Source organism: Falco naumanni, chromosome 5 (assembly GCF_017639655.2).
Source record: "Falco naumanni isolate bFalNau1 chromosome 5, bFalNau1.pat, whole genome shotgun sequence".
NCBI lineage: Eukaryota > Metazoa > Chordata > Aves > Falconiformes > Falconidae > Falco > Falco naumanni.
Genome location: NC_054058.1, coordinates 59,998,647 through 60,015,159, shown reverse-complemented (window position 1 = coordinate 60,015,159; position 16,513 = coordinate 59,998,647). Strand labels below are relative to the sequence as shown.

General features: G+C 40.7%; 1 protein-coding gene across 3 annotated transcripts in view; it reads right to left on the bottom strand.

Annotated features, from left to right (window-relative positions):
- Nucleotides 1-12,391, bottom strand: part of ZDHHC17 (zinc finger DHHC-type palmitoyltransferase 17) — a 71,855-nt gene extending 59,464 nt beyond the window's left edge. For all 3 annotated transcript variants that reach the window (XR_005827988.1, XM_040594836.1, XM_040594837.1), the window contains exon 1: nucleotides 12,263-12,391. Coding sequence is in view for 2 of the 3 variants with exons in the window: in XM_040594836.1 (XP_040450770.1) it covers nucleotides 12,263-12,325 (63 nt within the window). In the remaining variant the exon portion in view is untranslated. The remainder of the gene's footprint in view (nucleotides 1-12,262) is intronic.
- Nucleotides 12,392-16,513: the final 4,122 nt, after the last annotated feature.

The following is a 16,513-nucleotide window of genomic DNA, read 5'->3' as shown; positions in this document are numbered from 1 at the left end:
CCATTGGTAGAAGTAAAGCAAGTAAAGAGAATTAGCATGAACATTAAGCAAGTAAAGAGAATTAGCATGAACATTTTGGCAGCTGCCAATTGTTAATTTGACTAAATCATGGAACAACACACTCCAGCTTTTAAATATTCAAGGAAGTCAAGCTTACAGGATGAAGAAAATTATGCTATTTCTAGAAACCGGTAGAGTTGGTTGGCTTTAGAAGGTTGCAACAGACAGGTTTTACTTATTTATAAAAATCAAATTTGGTTCTCCATTTAGTGCCAGGGGTCACTCTTTCTCGATGAGCTTCCCACTTCAGTGACTATCCTTTGACAGTGCCCTAATCACTCATCTGCATCTGTGACTAGTTCATCATTACTCATTAGTCACAGAATGTGCAGATTGCTTGCACAGATATGTAAGAAATGCAGGGTAGGAAAACTTGGAAGAGTGAGAGTAAGGCTAAAAAAAATGATAAAAGTTGTTTTGGAAAAAAGAAACAACACAGTAAAGGAGAAAAGCGAACATCCTCTGGAAAACAGGACCAATAAGATAGGGAAACAGAAGATAAAGCAAAATATGAAAAACTGCCAAAGGAAAAAGGGAAGTGCAGAAGAGAGGGGAACAAAAAGCAAGTACAGCTTCCAAGAACGAGCACTAACAATACCAGTATTCCCAATCACTTCTCAAAACCAAATGTCCAAGTAAAGTTATGCTCATTTCCCCTCAATGCTCAAATCTTTTAATCTTTTCCAATAAAAAAAGCCAAAATGAAAAATGCTTAAGGAGAATTCTGAGAAAAGTATTCATAGAAAAAAATTATGAAATCATATATGAAAGAATATGACCAAAACTGAATTATTCTGAGATCGCAGTTTCATAATTCGCAATTATATATAGCAGGAGGATATGAATAGGTCAATATGCCTGCTTGGACATAAGGAAGGGAGGAAAATACTGCTGCTTACAGCTGCTACACATGGCTCTGGTAGGCATTAACAGATGGCTAGGACTGCTTTTCCTTTAATGTTATGCAATATTGCTGCAAGGAAGCAATACCACGATCAAAGTCAGACATTCAAATTCTGAATGATGACCAAGATAATTGACACTTGAAGAGAAAATACTAAGAATTTCTAAAAATAAAAACGTAGAAATAAAAGCATCACCTTCTATAAATTATTGCATACTATTGCCTTTGTTTCTTAATGAAAAGAGAAGAATTATTTTTATTTTTTGATGACTATACTATTTCCATACCTGGCTATAGCTGAAAGAATCATGATAAAATCAGAAATGACTGCAACTATTTCAAAGCAGCTTAACAATAAAATAATCCTTACATGTGTTATATTTGACAGGGATTACTGAAGGTTAATATTAAAGAATTACCCTCCATTTGATTTCTCTGTTCTTCATTTGACAGAATATAGTGCTTTTTAGTAAGCTTTCCCAGCTTTCCTCCTACTTTTTTTAAAGTGCAAGAATCTATACAGATTTATTTATAGTAATATGCATATTATAAACACCCACATTAGTTTATACACACTTAAACACTAGCCACTCATGCACTAGCATTAATAGAATAATGCTCCCAAAATAAGGACAAGCAAATAAATTTAATGCATTCCTAAAAAAGATACTGCTGGTATTTATTTTGGCATTTTTAACTTAGAAGTTCCTCTTCTAAAGTTTATGGTAACTTTCCTGCCCCTACCCCTTCACCTAATTCTGCGACACAAAGTCACAGAAACAGAGGCTGAAGTGATCATGTATTAATTTTAGAGATGATCACATTAAATTCTTTACAGGCATGAAAATAGCAGCTTTTTCTTCTCTAGAAACAGCAGTAAATTTAGGATAAAATCAGTGAAACAGCTAAGCTGACTAACTGTTGACTGTCTTCAAGTGGCAGCCGCCTGAACCTTCTCACACTCAAGTGAAGTCCTAGCCAGAAAAAAAAAAAAAGAAATAAAAAAATCTGCAGGGCTGTACAGGTCCACAAGTTTGAGGAGCCAGAGCTTTCAGCAGCTATGAGCTGTTAAGATTGTCTGAACTCGGATGATGCATATACACCTTCAGTTTAGCTAATACATGCCAGAAAACTTCCATCTATACCAATTACATTCTCCGTGAAAAAAGTGCACAATACCAATTATCTTAACTGGCCATATTATACGTTAAAAAACACTGAACTGTTTGGGTTGCAATTATATACTATCTGAGTTGCCTTACTTTGACCTTTACAATTTATGCTGGGATTGTCCCTGCCCCCTATTATAGCATTAAATTACATAAATTGAGTATGACATGACAAACCCCCCTTCCATTCAATGCCAATTCTGTCGCCATTTTCCACTACTTTTCACAATTGACAGCATCCCATGAAGTCTGTTTGGTTTCCCCTCTTTAATTTTTTGGCCTATTTGCACGGTTTCTTGACATGCCAAATGAAAAGATGCATTTATGAAAATCCCTGGAGAAGCCAATCATAGAATGGAAAAAAACCCCATACCTAATACTCTGATTTTTTTTGTGAAAGCAAGTCACAGTTTAAGTCGACAATCCTTTCTTTAAAAAGCAGCAAAATAGATTGAGAAAAGCCTCAAACATGGTAAAGTAGTCATTTTGCTGATACTGAGTTCCACCCACAAGCAACAGAGAGAATAATCCTGCATACTTGCCAATGTAGATCTAATTTTTAAATGAGTTAGAGATGCTCAACTAGAGCCCTTTACCCAGCCACTTTATACAAAGGTCAGAGAACATGTGACTTAAGGCATAGCTGGTAATGAGCAAGTTTTATTTCTTCAAAGCAAGCATCCACAACCAATGGACAGCTTTCTAGTCATTTACTTACAGATGATGCTAAATTGAACAGTGTTATGCTTTAGGAAGCAACAGCTTCACAAGTAGGCTTTTCAGAAGGCCTTGTATTTGCACACAGTGTCAGCAACAAGTGTTAGTTAAAACAGCTGCATTGACTAGCATTTGTAATGGTTAAAAAAAATGGAAAGCTTAAAATGCTATGGTTTAAAATTTACTTGAAAGTTTTGTTTTAGTCAGCAACTTACATTAACATGTACATACATCCTTTTGGCTCTCTTTTCAAGGAGTCTTACATTGTGTTCTCAGCCAAAAATCTCAGGATTTCAACAGAAATAAAAATGGGGCTTCTTTCCCCAAGTGATTTAAACGGGTCTAGGTCTCAAGAGTATATGAGCTTACACAAGTCTCAACATTAAAAAAAAAAAATCCCCGAGACATCTAGCACTAGTAGGAAGGCATCATGAGATAAAAACTTATAACCAGTTATGCATTTCACTGGTTTAAAGTGCTAAACGTCAAAAATACATACTTAGGTGCATCTAGCTCAATCCTGATCCTCAGCTACTTGAAGAAAAAAAAACAAAAACCAAAAACTCCTCAAAATTCCCAGAAAAGGATACTCTGAAAATTCTTTTTCAAAGATCAAGGTTCTTGATTCAATTTTCAAACCTGGTAACATCACGTACTCAACAAAAAGTATAGTGAAAGTTCTGCTTTATTCATCAAGTATTTGCCAAAGCCACTCTCAAATGTAAATTATGCTCCTTAGTGAGTTTACAGCTAATTCATCTCTGAGGAACAGCAAAAAAATTATATCAAGTATTAGAGGACTGGCAAGTGCACATGACAGAATGAACTGTCAGCCTACCTATGGACCCTCTTTTCTCCTTGGCCGATACAGAAAAAAAAGAAAGGTAGTACAAGCTGCACTCGGTCTTCACAGAAAACTTCAGTTTCCCATTCCCACCACAACTCTGAACCAGCAAATGGACCTTCAAATCAACAGCCAACTAAGCAAATTCTCATTCCCACTTTGGATAAACACAGGCTGGTTCATCTACCACAACTAGGAAGTGCATAAAAGGTGCTTCTAGTCATGCTGATAGTCGATTTTCTGCAGCACATGAAACAGCTTAGTGAATCTGTGGTATAAATAGGACTGTTCTAAACTGTCAGACAACTCCTAACCTTCCAAACTGGTCACACCAGCTCACCCTCTACTTTCTATCAGTACTGTAGTGCACTTGATCCTATAATGGATTAGGCATAGTGAACTGGCAGAAAGTGATTCACAAGTTTGGGGTTTTTTTATTGGATGCATTTTCTACAGATCTAGTTCCCTGAACTGATTTATCCTGGGACCAGACCAGCATCACTGGCAGACACATGCAGCTGGAAGTGTTTAAAGGTAGGTTTCACAACCACCTTAGGTCAAGTTAAAACTGATGTGCCATCAGAAGGAGCGGTCACACTCACAGTCCTGGCTGCACATTCTTGGTTACCTCTTACAAGTTCTCACAACAGCACAGTAATGGTTTCAGTTAGATCAGGTCATACACTCACAAAGCAAGAAGTATTCCAGTTCACCTACTAGCCACACAACTGCAAGAGCTAGTCCCAGGAAGCGTAAGGTACTGTGTCTGCCCTCCACTGTGGACCATGTTTTTTAACATGTGATTGAGTTTAAAAAAAACTCACATCCTTCAAAACCGGCAGTTCAAGTGTTTTCAAAGCACACACTGATGTCCTTCCTCTCTTGCTACTGCGCTCCCCCCCTTCCCGAGTCATCCCTTGATCTTGAACAGCATTCCAAGCTCTGACCACAGCATTCCCACTACCCTCCAATTTTGGTACCTCCCCCCTTACAGGGACAATTAAGGAAACACTTCTGAAGACCTCAGGTCATCCTACAAGTGTAGGAAGAAACTACTAGATTTCAAAATTGCACAAGACAAATTGTAGTCTAACATTACACCATGTACTACTGGGCATGACAGACCTGAAGGTTTTCAATTCAGACAGACTCCCTCTGACTTCAGAAAAAGCCTTCAACTTTGTTCTACAGTCTCATTTGTAACAGACCCCAGTGTCTCTCCCAACTACAAGGACACTGTGAAAGTCAAATCTTTATCTCCTACTGTCTTTGAAAAGCAGCAGAGGACAGCATGCCTGCTGAAATACCAATTACTGATGCCACTCCCATTGAAACATGTCAGTATCACTGGCAATACTACCCAGTTTTCAAGCCAACAGCAAACATTTTCCTCTTTAATTCTGTAAACTGGATTCTGCAAAGTTAAAATGTAACCCTCTTCCACATGTATAATGTCTCACTACGTTCCTATGCGAGCAGGTAAACACAGTGAAATAAACACTTGTTGAAAAACTGAAAATGTGTGAAAACTGGGAGAAATAAAGTCTGTGTTTAACAAGTAAAAGCAAACTAAGCCAACACAAATTCAGGTCAAACAAGACATTTATCACTGATGCTTTAAGAGGGCCTGTTTCAGAAAGTGAAAAATCCACTACTGTCCAAATCAGAAGAAAATGCATTAAAAAAAAATAGATTTCAACTGTTTACAATTTTTCAAGTGTTTTCAAGATGCCTGAGAAGCCACAATGCTACCACTGAGAAAAAGCCCAGAGTGACAAAAATCTGCATACAAGGGAAGAGAAAACAACTGTAAAAAAAAAAACAAAAAACAAAAAACCAGCAAGAGAAGCATTGACAATGAGTGTCACAAATTAGAAAAATATGGCCAACTGAAAGGCAAAAGGACACAAGACATTCCTATCCCCAGAAGGGCAAGTAGCATCCTAACAACAAAAGAAATGGACAAAAATTGTCAAGATTACAACATAAGAATGATAGAACTGTCAATAACAACAGAAAGCCTCAAAATCTGAAAGTGTTCAGTAAGTACAGAACAAAAACACCAGGAAAAAGCCAGAACATTTAAATCATATACTGTTGCCATGACAAAATGCTTTCTTATGTAACAACAAATATTATTAAGCTTCTTTAAAGTACAGGTTGTTTAGGTCAACTATGTAGTCCAAAAGATTCAAATACTGTTCTTCATTAAGCATGAAGAAACTCCAGTGATCTGGATAAAAAATATGGGTTATAAACATTCACCATTTTAAGTTGTTTCTGGCTTTTCCAAGTTTGACACAGAATTAACAAAAAAGCAAAGACTAGTAAGGCTAAGTACCATGACTTCACAGAATAATAAACCCAGCACTTGCTGTTTATACAGAAGTAGTAATGGTCAAACACATTTAATATATGAAGTGGTTGATTTAGTATTGTTGATACTTTGATTAAGAAATTAGAATATAAAGTTAACATAGTCTATCCTGTATGTATTAAAAACTAGAAGTCAACAAGCTTTATTCTTACGATTCGTTTTGTGACTATTACACATACTGTCCTAGCTAAGGACCACGTTGGCTAAAAAACTCCGTCTTGCGCTTTTCAGTAGCTCATGTTTTTAAAACCTCAGGGGAGTGTCAATACAAAAATATTATTGAGAGGACACTATGCATCCTACAGAGCTTGGATTTTTACCCCACCCTACTTCATGCTTGGCTGCAACTCAAGAGTAGAGGTAACTTACATTGTGGGGGAAGGAAGGGGGACAAATAATACCTGATACTATGTAGCTTATATTACTTGGGGAAGGTTGGGACAGGCCAGGATAAGGTTTTTTAAATACCAACAAAAGCAAAGTCTTACCTAAATGCAGATCCATCCTGGTAACTATCCAGAAAGCATTGACAAGAATTGGAGGTGAGTATTATCAGGGCACTAGCTTCCAGTGTGCAGTTCCCAGCAAGACCAGTAGAATGGTCTACACATACGGAGAATGCCAAGTAAGAATGTGGAAGTTGCTTTACTACTGCAATTGGCCCTAGTGTAGCTACTAGAACAGTGCTCTGTTCTCAAGTTCGCCAATACAGCAGCTATTGAACTCAGAGCAATGCCATGAAAACACTGGAAGAATAAAAGAACACAACTTTAACGACAGACTCAAAAGGATCAGCAGGACTGCAGACCATAACATCAGTGTAGGGATCCGACAACCATCAGCATATTAAATAAATACAGACAGACCTATATTTGGATAGATCTCTCTCAAGATGTAATGAATGGAAACAAATTAAATTGAGAATAGAATTAAGTTTGAGTCTTAGACAAATTAATCTGGGGACAACTTTTCCAGCTATACCATACTATCTGTTGCTATAGGATTTTATTTTCTCTTTTACTTTAGAAGTAGTATCCCAGCTATAAAAGAATTAGTTCATTAAAAAACCCTCAATGCCTGTTATTAGAAGGTTGGATTACATCTGCAGTCCCCTCTAGCCTCAAACTATGAAACTAATAACCATGACAGACAAAGCAAGACAAACTTCAATATCAAACACGCTAATTTGCCTGAGACTTCATGGTTCCGACCTTCTTTTTAAATAATACAATAAAAAAAATAACTGATCTTTGAATGAGCTCACAAATGTAAACTTAGTCCCTGAAGTGATCTTGACTAAACTACAGATTAAATCTCATACCTTTACAGGACTATTAAGAACAATCTGCACCCCAACACAGCCTACCAGTATCCATAGAAATCCACAGGGAACAGTCAGACTGTAAAATCAAGCTTTTCACTGATACTTCAAACAGAAGAAACTAGACCTAGTTATCTACAGTAAGTTTACCTATTTTCTTCACACCACCACCAAGGAATACAAGGAGGTATTCTGCTTCTAACTTCCTAGGTAGTTACAAATTGAATCACAGGGAGAGAAACAAAGATAAAAATGAAGGCTTTGAGCTGGGATAATTCCTGACAGAATCCATCACCCTTAAAATTTTCATCCAACTTTGCAGGAAGATTTTTCTCTGACTTCAGAGTAAGTCAAAGAAAAAAAAAGAAAAAAACCCACAAACCACCAAAAAAAATCCCCAAAACCCCTACTTCCACAGTCAAGACTTTTCTAACGCCAAAAGAGATCTGTAACAATCAGTAACTTCCATCTCTCTCAAACATATCCCACACAACCTAACAACATTAGTGAATGCACTACACAGCAGTAACAAAAGAGATCTTCCGCCCTAGTAACAGTTCTTACCATTTAGGAAGAGATGCAGCCCTGAACAGATGAAATACCTTAGAAGTTCAGGCTGTATTAGGTCACACACCAAGAATATTTTCCAAACAAACAGGAGCAGTACAAACAAAATCCACTTCCCAAAGATCACACACACACTACATTTCAAAATAAAACATCCAAGCCTACAGTCACCTACCCAGTTCAAGAAGTTGTTCTTGTTTAGAAGATCCAAGGAATTTATAGTCAGAAGGCCTATTAAAATAATTTAGTCAAAGGACAAGTATGAGTTGCATTCCCATACTAGGGCTACACTGTATAAATGAAAGCAGTACTTGCCATTGTAACTGTCACCAGAAACCTGAACACTGGGAGATGGAAACCACCAAAACTACTTAGTCCAGTGTTACTGTTCCATCCTAGGGTACTCTGCATCTCTTACAATGGAGCAACCATATCACACTGTAGGGCAGTCAATGCCCTGTCCACCCCAAGATCTATACCCAAAAGGAGCCCCTCTCCTCGGTCATCTATGTACTCTGCAATCCTAGAATTCATGTATATAAAAGAGGCGGTAGATCACTCACAAAATCAGTCACTTCAACACAGTCTACACTCCTTCATATTCATGGATTTGAAACACCACCCCATTATCCACATGCAGAATTCAAAAGCTTGCATTTGGTCTCTAGAAAGACATCCAAACTCAAGCTGAAAACATCAAGAGCTTGAATACCCTTCTTCGTTACAATGATTACTCACCCTCACCATTCACTGCTTGCACCTTTCAACTTGATCCCATTCAGCTTCACTTTCCAGCCTTGGATGTTGTTAAGTATAAACTGAATAAAGCACTGCATCTCAGTAAGAAAGTATTTGCATGAGGAAAAAAAAGGTGCTCCTCACTATGATAACATGAACAGGGTTTTTCAAGCCTTTCACTGTAAGGCATCGCTAAAATAATTCTTAACTCTTTTCAATACTCTTCATTGTTTAACAATGACTTTTAAAGACAAAACTTCATCATTAATGTTACCACATACTTAGCCAAAAATAATCTCCTTGTTCCTAATCAGTAAACCACCTTTAAAAAATATTCAAGGAATACATTACAATTTTTTTTAATCAAAGCATTATACTGGGAGCTTCTGCTGAACTGCCTGTTCATATTTATACCCTACCAGTCAATAAATTTCAGGATACAATCCCATGTCTATGTTCCTTATCTTCAATGCACTACTTTGAATATGGCTGCTATAAGGTGCACTTTGCCCTACTAGCTTAATTTCACATGAATTCTAGATGTTTTTTTACCATTGTGCTGTCCTTCCGGCATAGTACCTATCCATCTCGTTCACCTGCAAGTTTTATTAATGGCAATTCTGTTATCACTTCCAAATCATTCACGGAGAAGGGGGAGTGGGAATAAAAAATATTCAGTCTAAAAGATTAACTTTTCTAAGACTTTCAGGAACAATGATGTTCAGGAATAGTTCTCTCCAGCAACTATTTCCAAAATATATCAGTTACCCAGCAGCTCTCCATCCATTTATCATATACTGTAAGATGATTCTATTAGTATTATACAAGCAATTGACATTATCTGTTGTACTTCAGCACTAAAATGGTATTTGTATGCTTTGCTGTTCCACTAGTAAAGTTATAATGATGCTATTATCAAACAGTGGGATCTACACTGTCACAGTAAACTGAACTTGTGATAAGAAGAAAGAATAAGTGTCCTTTGAAACAAGAGTCTACTATATGTTTGGCTTGCTTTCAGGTGGGAGAGAGGGAGAGGCCCACAAACTCAGTCAGCAAGACACCACACCAAAAGCAGTCCCCCACCACCAGTTTCATAAAGCACGCATGTTTTCAGCAGTGTTTCTACCTCTTCTTACCAAAATTCCTTGAAACACTTTAAGCTGTGCCTTTCACAAATAAACATGTCTTCCAGCACACCAGTACTTCACTAATTTTTCACTATTTCCGAGAACATCTTTCCTGCAACATTAATACTGCGTTCATAATATCTCATGGTAAAATGCAAAGCCATAATGCCCGCATAAAAAATACTTTCCTTCAAAAAAAGCCCATCCAAAAACTTTGAAAGTAATCCAGATTAGTCAAAATAAAGAGACAGTAAGAAGCAAACATCTCATTAAAAAAAAAAAAGCACAGAAAAAATATCTGAAAGATGCATGACACAAATAACAGTAGCATAAAACATAAGAAACTGGGAAAGATTTTGACAGTCCTATAAAAAGCATCAGTTTTATATGTATACAAATGTAAGAATGGATTACATGCTCCAACGTCAATACTTACATAAGGACATGGTGCTACTTTCTTAAAAAGGGGAAATCACCAAGTATTAAGGCCCCTGACCTTCAAAAATGACTGAACATAAGAGGTACTATGTTGTTTAGTGGACAAGTCTATAATGATACAGCTCTGCTGCGGTACAAAATCCTCAAGCTTTTAACAGACACTCCAGAAATACTCACTTAACAGCCAGTTTCACCACCAACATTAGAAACATCCTTCTCTTTTAAAGCTTATCAGCACAAAGAGATTTTAAGAACTACAGGAACACCCACTGAAATCTGTGTAAATATTACCCTGAGAATAAGATATAGTTAGCTACTCAGCATTTCTAGAAAAATCAAATTAAAAACCCTCAAGACTAGTAGACGAGCGATATTTATTGCATATTAAAAGATTCAGGTTGGTATTACAGCACACAACATGCATTAACTTCCTCATTTTTTGTACACACTCGACTTTATACACCAAAGGAACAGCAGAAAATTCTGTCAGATTGCTTAACTACTGAAAATCACCAATTTAAATTGCAATATTTTTGTTCACTACATAGTAATTACTCAAAGCTGATTTAAGAAACACAATCTTTTAAAACACAGTGGTTTCCTAACAGCCTGTAGATGCTTTTCACTCCAGATTATAGTTTTAGACTGCCCATCTAGAGTTTCTACAAGTTAAGAACATTTTCTTTCAAAGAACATCAACATCCAACAGTCTGGATCATTACTGAAGACTTCTGTCACTTCTGGAAAACATCAGACACTGCAAGTGAGGATACTTCTCTGGTTAGTCTGGTGAAACGTAGCAACAGTCTTCGCACACCACTTAAAATACCCAAAAAACCCACAAAACCCACCAACAACTACAAAATCAAGAAACTTATTTGGGGTGCGCTGCCTTGCTACTTAACCTTCAGAACAGACAGGTCTATTTTAAAATCGTAAGTGAGCAAATTCTGGAGAAGTAGAGAAGAGTGGGTAGGATACACAATCGTGTGTAAAGACCTACAGAGCCCCTTCAGTCATCAGGAAAACCAGAAATGTCATTAAGACGTTGTTTAAGCAAAAAAGAGTACCATCTGTTTAGCAAAAACTGGAGCCTGACATATGCACTAATCTTTCTGCAGGCTGAAAAAAACAATCCTTACAATCCTTAACGTATCAGGAGAAAAGTCTGCACGTAGAAGACTTCTCTAAACTGTCTGAAGTATGCTTCAAAGCATTCATACTAGTCCTCAAGAATGCACACACACTGTTGACAAAGGCGGGTGGCACAAAACAAGGGTAAAAACATGAAACAAAACGACCTCTACATGTTACCTGTAAACATTCCTACCGCCGCCTGGCCAATAGATTGGAAAAAACGGACCGTTTGCTTCCAAAATACCGCCCCCCCCCCCCCTCCCGGCCACTCAGGGAGCGCTGGGCCGGATGGGACTAGGCCAGTGCCAGCAAAACACAAGAGGTAACATTATTCCTCCTCCTCCGAACCGCTTCCCCCGGGCTGCTGAGCAGCAGCCCCCGCCGGGGCGGTGGAGACGGGCGCCGAGCCTGGCTGGGCACCGAGCGCTGCGGCTCTGGGACGCGGTGCCGCGGCACCACCCCGGGGCGGCTCTGCCCGCGGAGCAGCGGCTGGGTGGCGGCGGGCCGGGGTCGGGCGGGCCCCCACCGCCCTACTCCCCCCCCGGCCCAGGGTCGGCCAGGTCCGCCGCCGCCAGGGAGGCCGCCGTAAGAGGGCCCGCGGCGGGCCCTGCCCCGCTCCCCGCCACCGGCACCCGCATCCTTCTCCCCGCCTAGCCGCTCTCTGCCGCGACCCGGCCCGGCCCAGCCCAGCCCAGCCCTGCCCACCCCGGCCCGCCGCCGCCGCGCACACCCAGGCCGGCGGCGGGGGGCGGCGGCGCACCTCCCGCCCTCCGCGCACCCCGCCCGCTCGCCTGGCCCCGGCCGCGCCCTGAGCCCGTGCACGCCGCCGCCGCCACCGCCGCCCGGCGGGGTGCCCTCACCTCCGGGTGCAGGATGGGGACGCAGCCCGCTTCTTTCTCGTACTCCTCCAGAGGCGCCGCCATCTTGGTGGGAGCCCGGCGCCCGCTGCATGCCGGGTAATGCGCGCGCGCCCGCCGCGCTTCCCCCCCTCACGGCAGGCGCGCGCGCGCGCACCGCCCCCTGGCGCCCCCGGCGGGGGAAGGGCGCGCAGCCGCGGGGCGGAGCGGGGCCGGTGAGGGGACGCGGGGGGGGAGGCCCGGCACTGCTACCCCCGGCCGCCCTGCAGCGCCCGCGCCGCCCGGCCGCCGGAGCTCGGCCGCTCCTCGGCGGCTTCGGCAAGGGCGATGCCGGGGAGCCGCCTCCGCTGGGAGCGACGGGCGGCGGCGCGACGGCGCTAACGGGCCTCGGGGCCCCGGCGGCGGCCTGGGGACGAGCCTGCGGGCGGGTTTCTAGCCCGAGGGCCGCAGCTGGCGGATAACTGGCACGGCCCGGCGTCCGCCCTCTGCTCCCCGGGAGGCGCGGAGGGCTGGGGGAGCGCTCCCTGATCCTCTGCCCGCCTGCCTTCCCACCGTCGGGCCGGACCCGCCGCTCCGCGCAGCGCGGCCCTGGGCGGCCCCGGCCCCCGCAGGCTGGGGGCTGCAGGCCGCTCGGGGCCCCGGAACGGCTGCCGTGAGGCAGGCAGCCGCCGACGGAACAGAAATCAAATTTTTTGCTAGCAACTTTGTTTAGAGAAGCATGTTACTCTTTGGAGATACCGGTATCAATGCTCCTGAATGAATATTTAATATAATTTAGGTTTTGAGAGATACTTTAGCTTAGATTAAATTCATTATAATCTGGAATGAGAGCAAAAGGCGAGGTCCCCTGTACATTTAATGTGGATTTGCCTACAGGCTAAGCAAAGTCTGTCAGCTTGCTTTGGAATTTTTATTCATGCCTACTAGGTAGCAAAGAGAGTGTGGGAAAAAGCCAAGAGAGTTTTTATAAGGTTTTCACTCTCGGCTGCAGGAACGTTTGAAACCCCCTAACAGTTCAGAGGACGCTTGGAAAGGATTCATTCCAACCGTTTGTACCCAACTGAACCGGTGATTTCTTACATCCTGTCACACGCACTACCCAGATGGCCAAGCTATCTGCTGCAGATTCAGGGGTCAAAGTACATCGTGCAGGAAAAGAGGCTTGGTTCTGTTTAGGTTGTCATTTCTGTTCTTATAAGCTGTGTAATACACAAGCAGCCAAGATTAGGAGCCCTAAAGCTCTTTATTTCAAGCCTTTTTTTTTTATAAATTGCATTTTTATAAAAAATGGTTTTGCATTTACAGAATGTTATCACCGGTTTGACTGCTGCTTTATGTTGTATCTCTAGTGCTCTCATTTGCCTTTGTGAGAAAAGGACCTTTAGATAATACATTTATTGTATCATAATACATTAAGCTCATAAGCCTAAAACCCCACAATGATACTCTCTTCATTACTCTTTCCTATCTCATGCAAAATGTAACAGAGAAGCACTAATAAAATCTGACTACAGCATTATTAAAATGTTAAACCATAAACATTTTTTCTGTATAAATATATTTAAGCTTAAATTTGTCAAGAAGAAAAATGACATAGGATTTAGAAACTGGGGGTGTGAAACAGGTCTCAAAGCACAGACTTGAAACCATAAGGTACTGAAGTGCTAAAAGAGCAGAACAAGACAGAGTATACAGGAGAGGATCTTTTTTTAACTGTGTATAATATTAAATGCAGCAGGGCTTAGATGTAATATGCAATCTGATTTGCCTAAAGAAGAGGGGTTTCAACTTCCTGCAAACCCCAGAAATAGAAATTCTATTAATCGTGACAGTTCTACAGTCATATTTATAACAAAAGTGATGAAATAACCAAAAATCTTTATAGTATTTTTACTATGCAGATTATTATTCCTTGCAAGTCTAAAAAAGCTGTGCTCATCCCGTGGCTCTGAACTGGATTGTAAACACATACCCTGACATCTGTCTAGGTATTTATACCCTGTTCTTCACAGGTCTATGCATTTTGAAACCAGTTCTGTTCTCAGAGACATCTGTACAGAGATTTTTTTGCCATTACACTTGAGGTCTCATCTGTGTATATAGTTCATATTATACCCTTCTTCAGAACCGAGTGTCCCTTTTACCACCGAGTAACAGCATAACTAGAATGTGGGAATGTGCTAAGGTGTGTGCATTAGAGCTCTTTATTCAAAACCTGGTGGTGGTTCAGAGGTTAGAAATCCTCCCATGCCTCAAGCGTTCCCTGTCCACTCCTAATCTGTAACATGATTGCTTGGAAACATCGTTCTTTGCTGTCTTAGGTTGTCATTACAGACAGGTTAACATCTATGCAGAGTAAGTGAACACAGTTACCAACCTAACAATCTGCTTCGATAACAAAGCTTGCACCTATTTTCCACAGATATAAGGGCTGTAAGGTTAGATGTTTTTCTGGACTCTGCCAAAAATTCATTGTCTGACCTTGAACAATTACCTTACTCCTCTATGTTTTATTTTGCTCATTTGTAAATCAAATACCATGGCACCTAATTCAAAGGGGTACTCTGAGAATTTATTATCATTGCAGAGCAATTTAAGGCTTTCACATTAAAGATGCCTTGTAAATGCCAGGAATTGTTGCTGATCAATGGCAGAAAATGCTCTTCTGCGTGGTTGCCTTGAATTGTCAATAGCTGATGTGTGAAGTATTTTCCATATCGACCAAATAAGTTTTATCCAGTGCTACTTACTAGGCAAGCAATAGGGACAGGTCTATAATATTGGCTAAACAGTGCATGCACTAGAAAATGGGTTTAGATTCTAGTCTGGCAAAAGGAAAACACAATTCACCCATACCACAGACACACAGATTTCCTTCCCTTTGTCTTGCTTTACGATAATCACCATGAAAAAGGGCACAAGGTCTAGATGCCTTTTAATTTTCAGGTAAGCCAAAACACAGCTTAACTGGGAAGTAGCACAAACTCTTACGATTCTCAGTTCTGCAGCACGAATTTTACCTTTTCTAACAAACTATTTGGATAAAAACCCCACCTTTGGCAGAAACAAGACATATTTATAGAATACATATCCATACACTCTGTTCAGGACTAGGTATGACTGTGCAGCTATTTTAGCTCTTACCTTCCACTGAACTGTGAAATGTGACAGTGAAATAAAAAACATTTAACTTAGATGTTTTAGTAGTAGTTTTGTATTATGGTGTTACCACTTAACTAAAAGTGTAAGTAAATAATGTTCACCTTTGCAACTAAATATTGCGATTAGAGATAAGTATTTGCTCTCACGGCAGGCCAAAACTTAAAAATGAGAATATTGGAGTGTCTTAGTCCAAAAATAGGTGCTAAGTCAAAAATACCCTACTTAACTCTACAAGAATGAATATCTTTAGAAAAGCTGTGTTTTGCCTTGTCCTTCACTTTTCATACATAGTTTTCATTAACGCTATTCTAATTAATACATCATGAGATTGATTTGCCACCATACTGAGGCCTCTGAATTTTTCCCTTGCATAGTCACCCAAAAAAATGACTTCACTGTCAGGGGCTAAAATATCTGGGGAAGCTATATCATGTTCCTGTTCTCTGGGTATGCTTGCAAAGGAGCTATGATTAATTACTGTTCACTATCTACACTGCATTTCCTAATCATGTTACTGTTTGAGCCATGTGTTTTCTGTATTGGAAATGACACCCATCCATCTAAATGTGTCTACCAAAATAGAAAATGTGTCATTCTGTTTGGGTTTATCCATATCGATGCTTTCAGTCTGCATTCACTCCTAGATGGAGAACACCCGATTCTCACATAGTTTGGACCAGTTTGGGTGCCTGAAAGCTTGTGAGTTTGGGTAACTGAAACCCCCCATGTGGCCTCCCCTCCAGTCTGTTCCAGCTTCTGGTTCTTTGAAGCATTTCCATAAGATGCTCCTGCAGGGCAAACTACTGCAGCATTACCATATTTCTGAGTGTTTAAGTATGCAGTGGGCTCAGAAACATACTCTTCTTTAAAGGTTGTGTAGGCTTTTCTTCTCTGGTGGTAGGGAGGCAGTATTATTTTATTGTCCTAACATCTGCCTGGTTGAAGCTCACCCCCTAAGCTGTGACAGCACACCTCATACACTGCACTTCCATCGATGTCTCCCGTTTCTGCTTTGGCTATTGGAAGGCAAACCTATCAGCAACAGTGAAACTTGCTTCACTAATTTCATCTTAATCCCATGCTGTACTTACT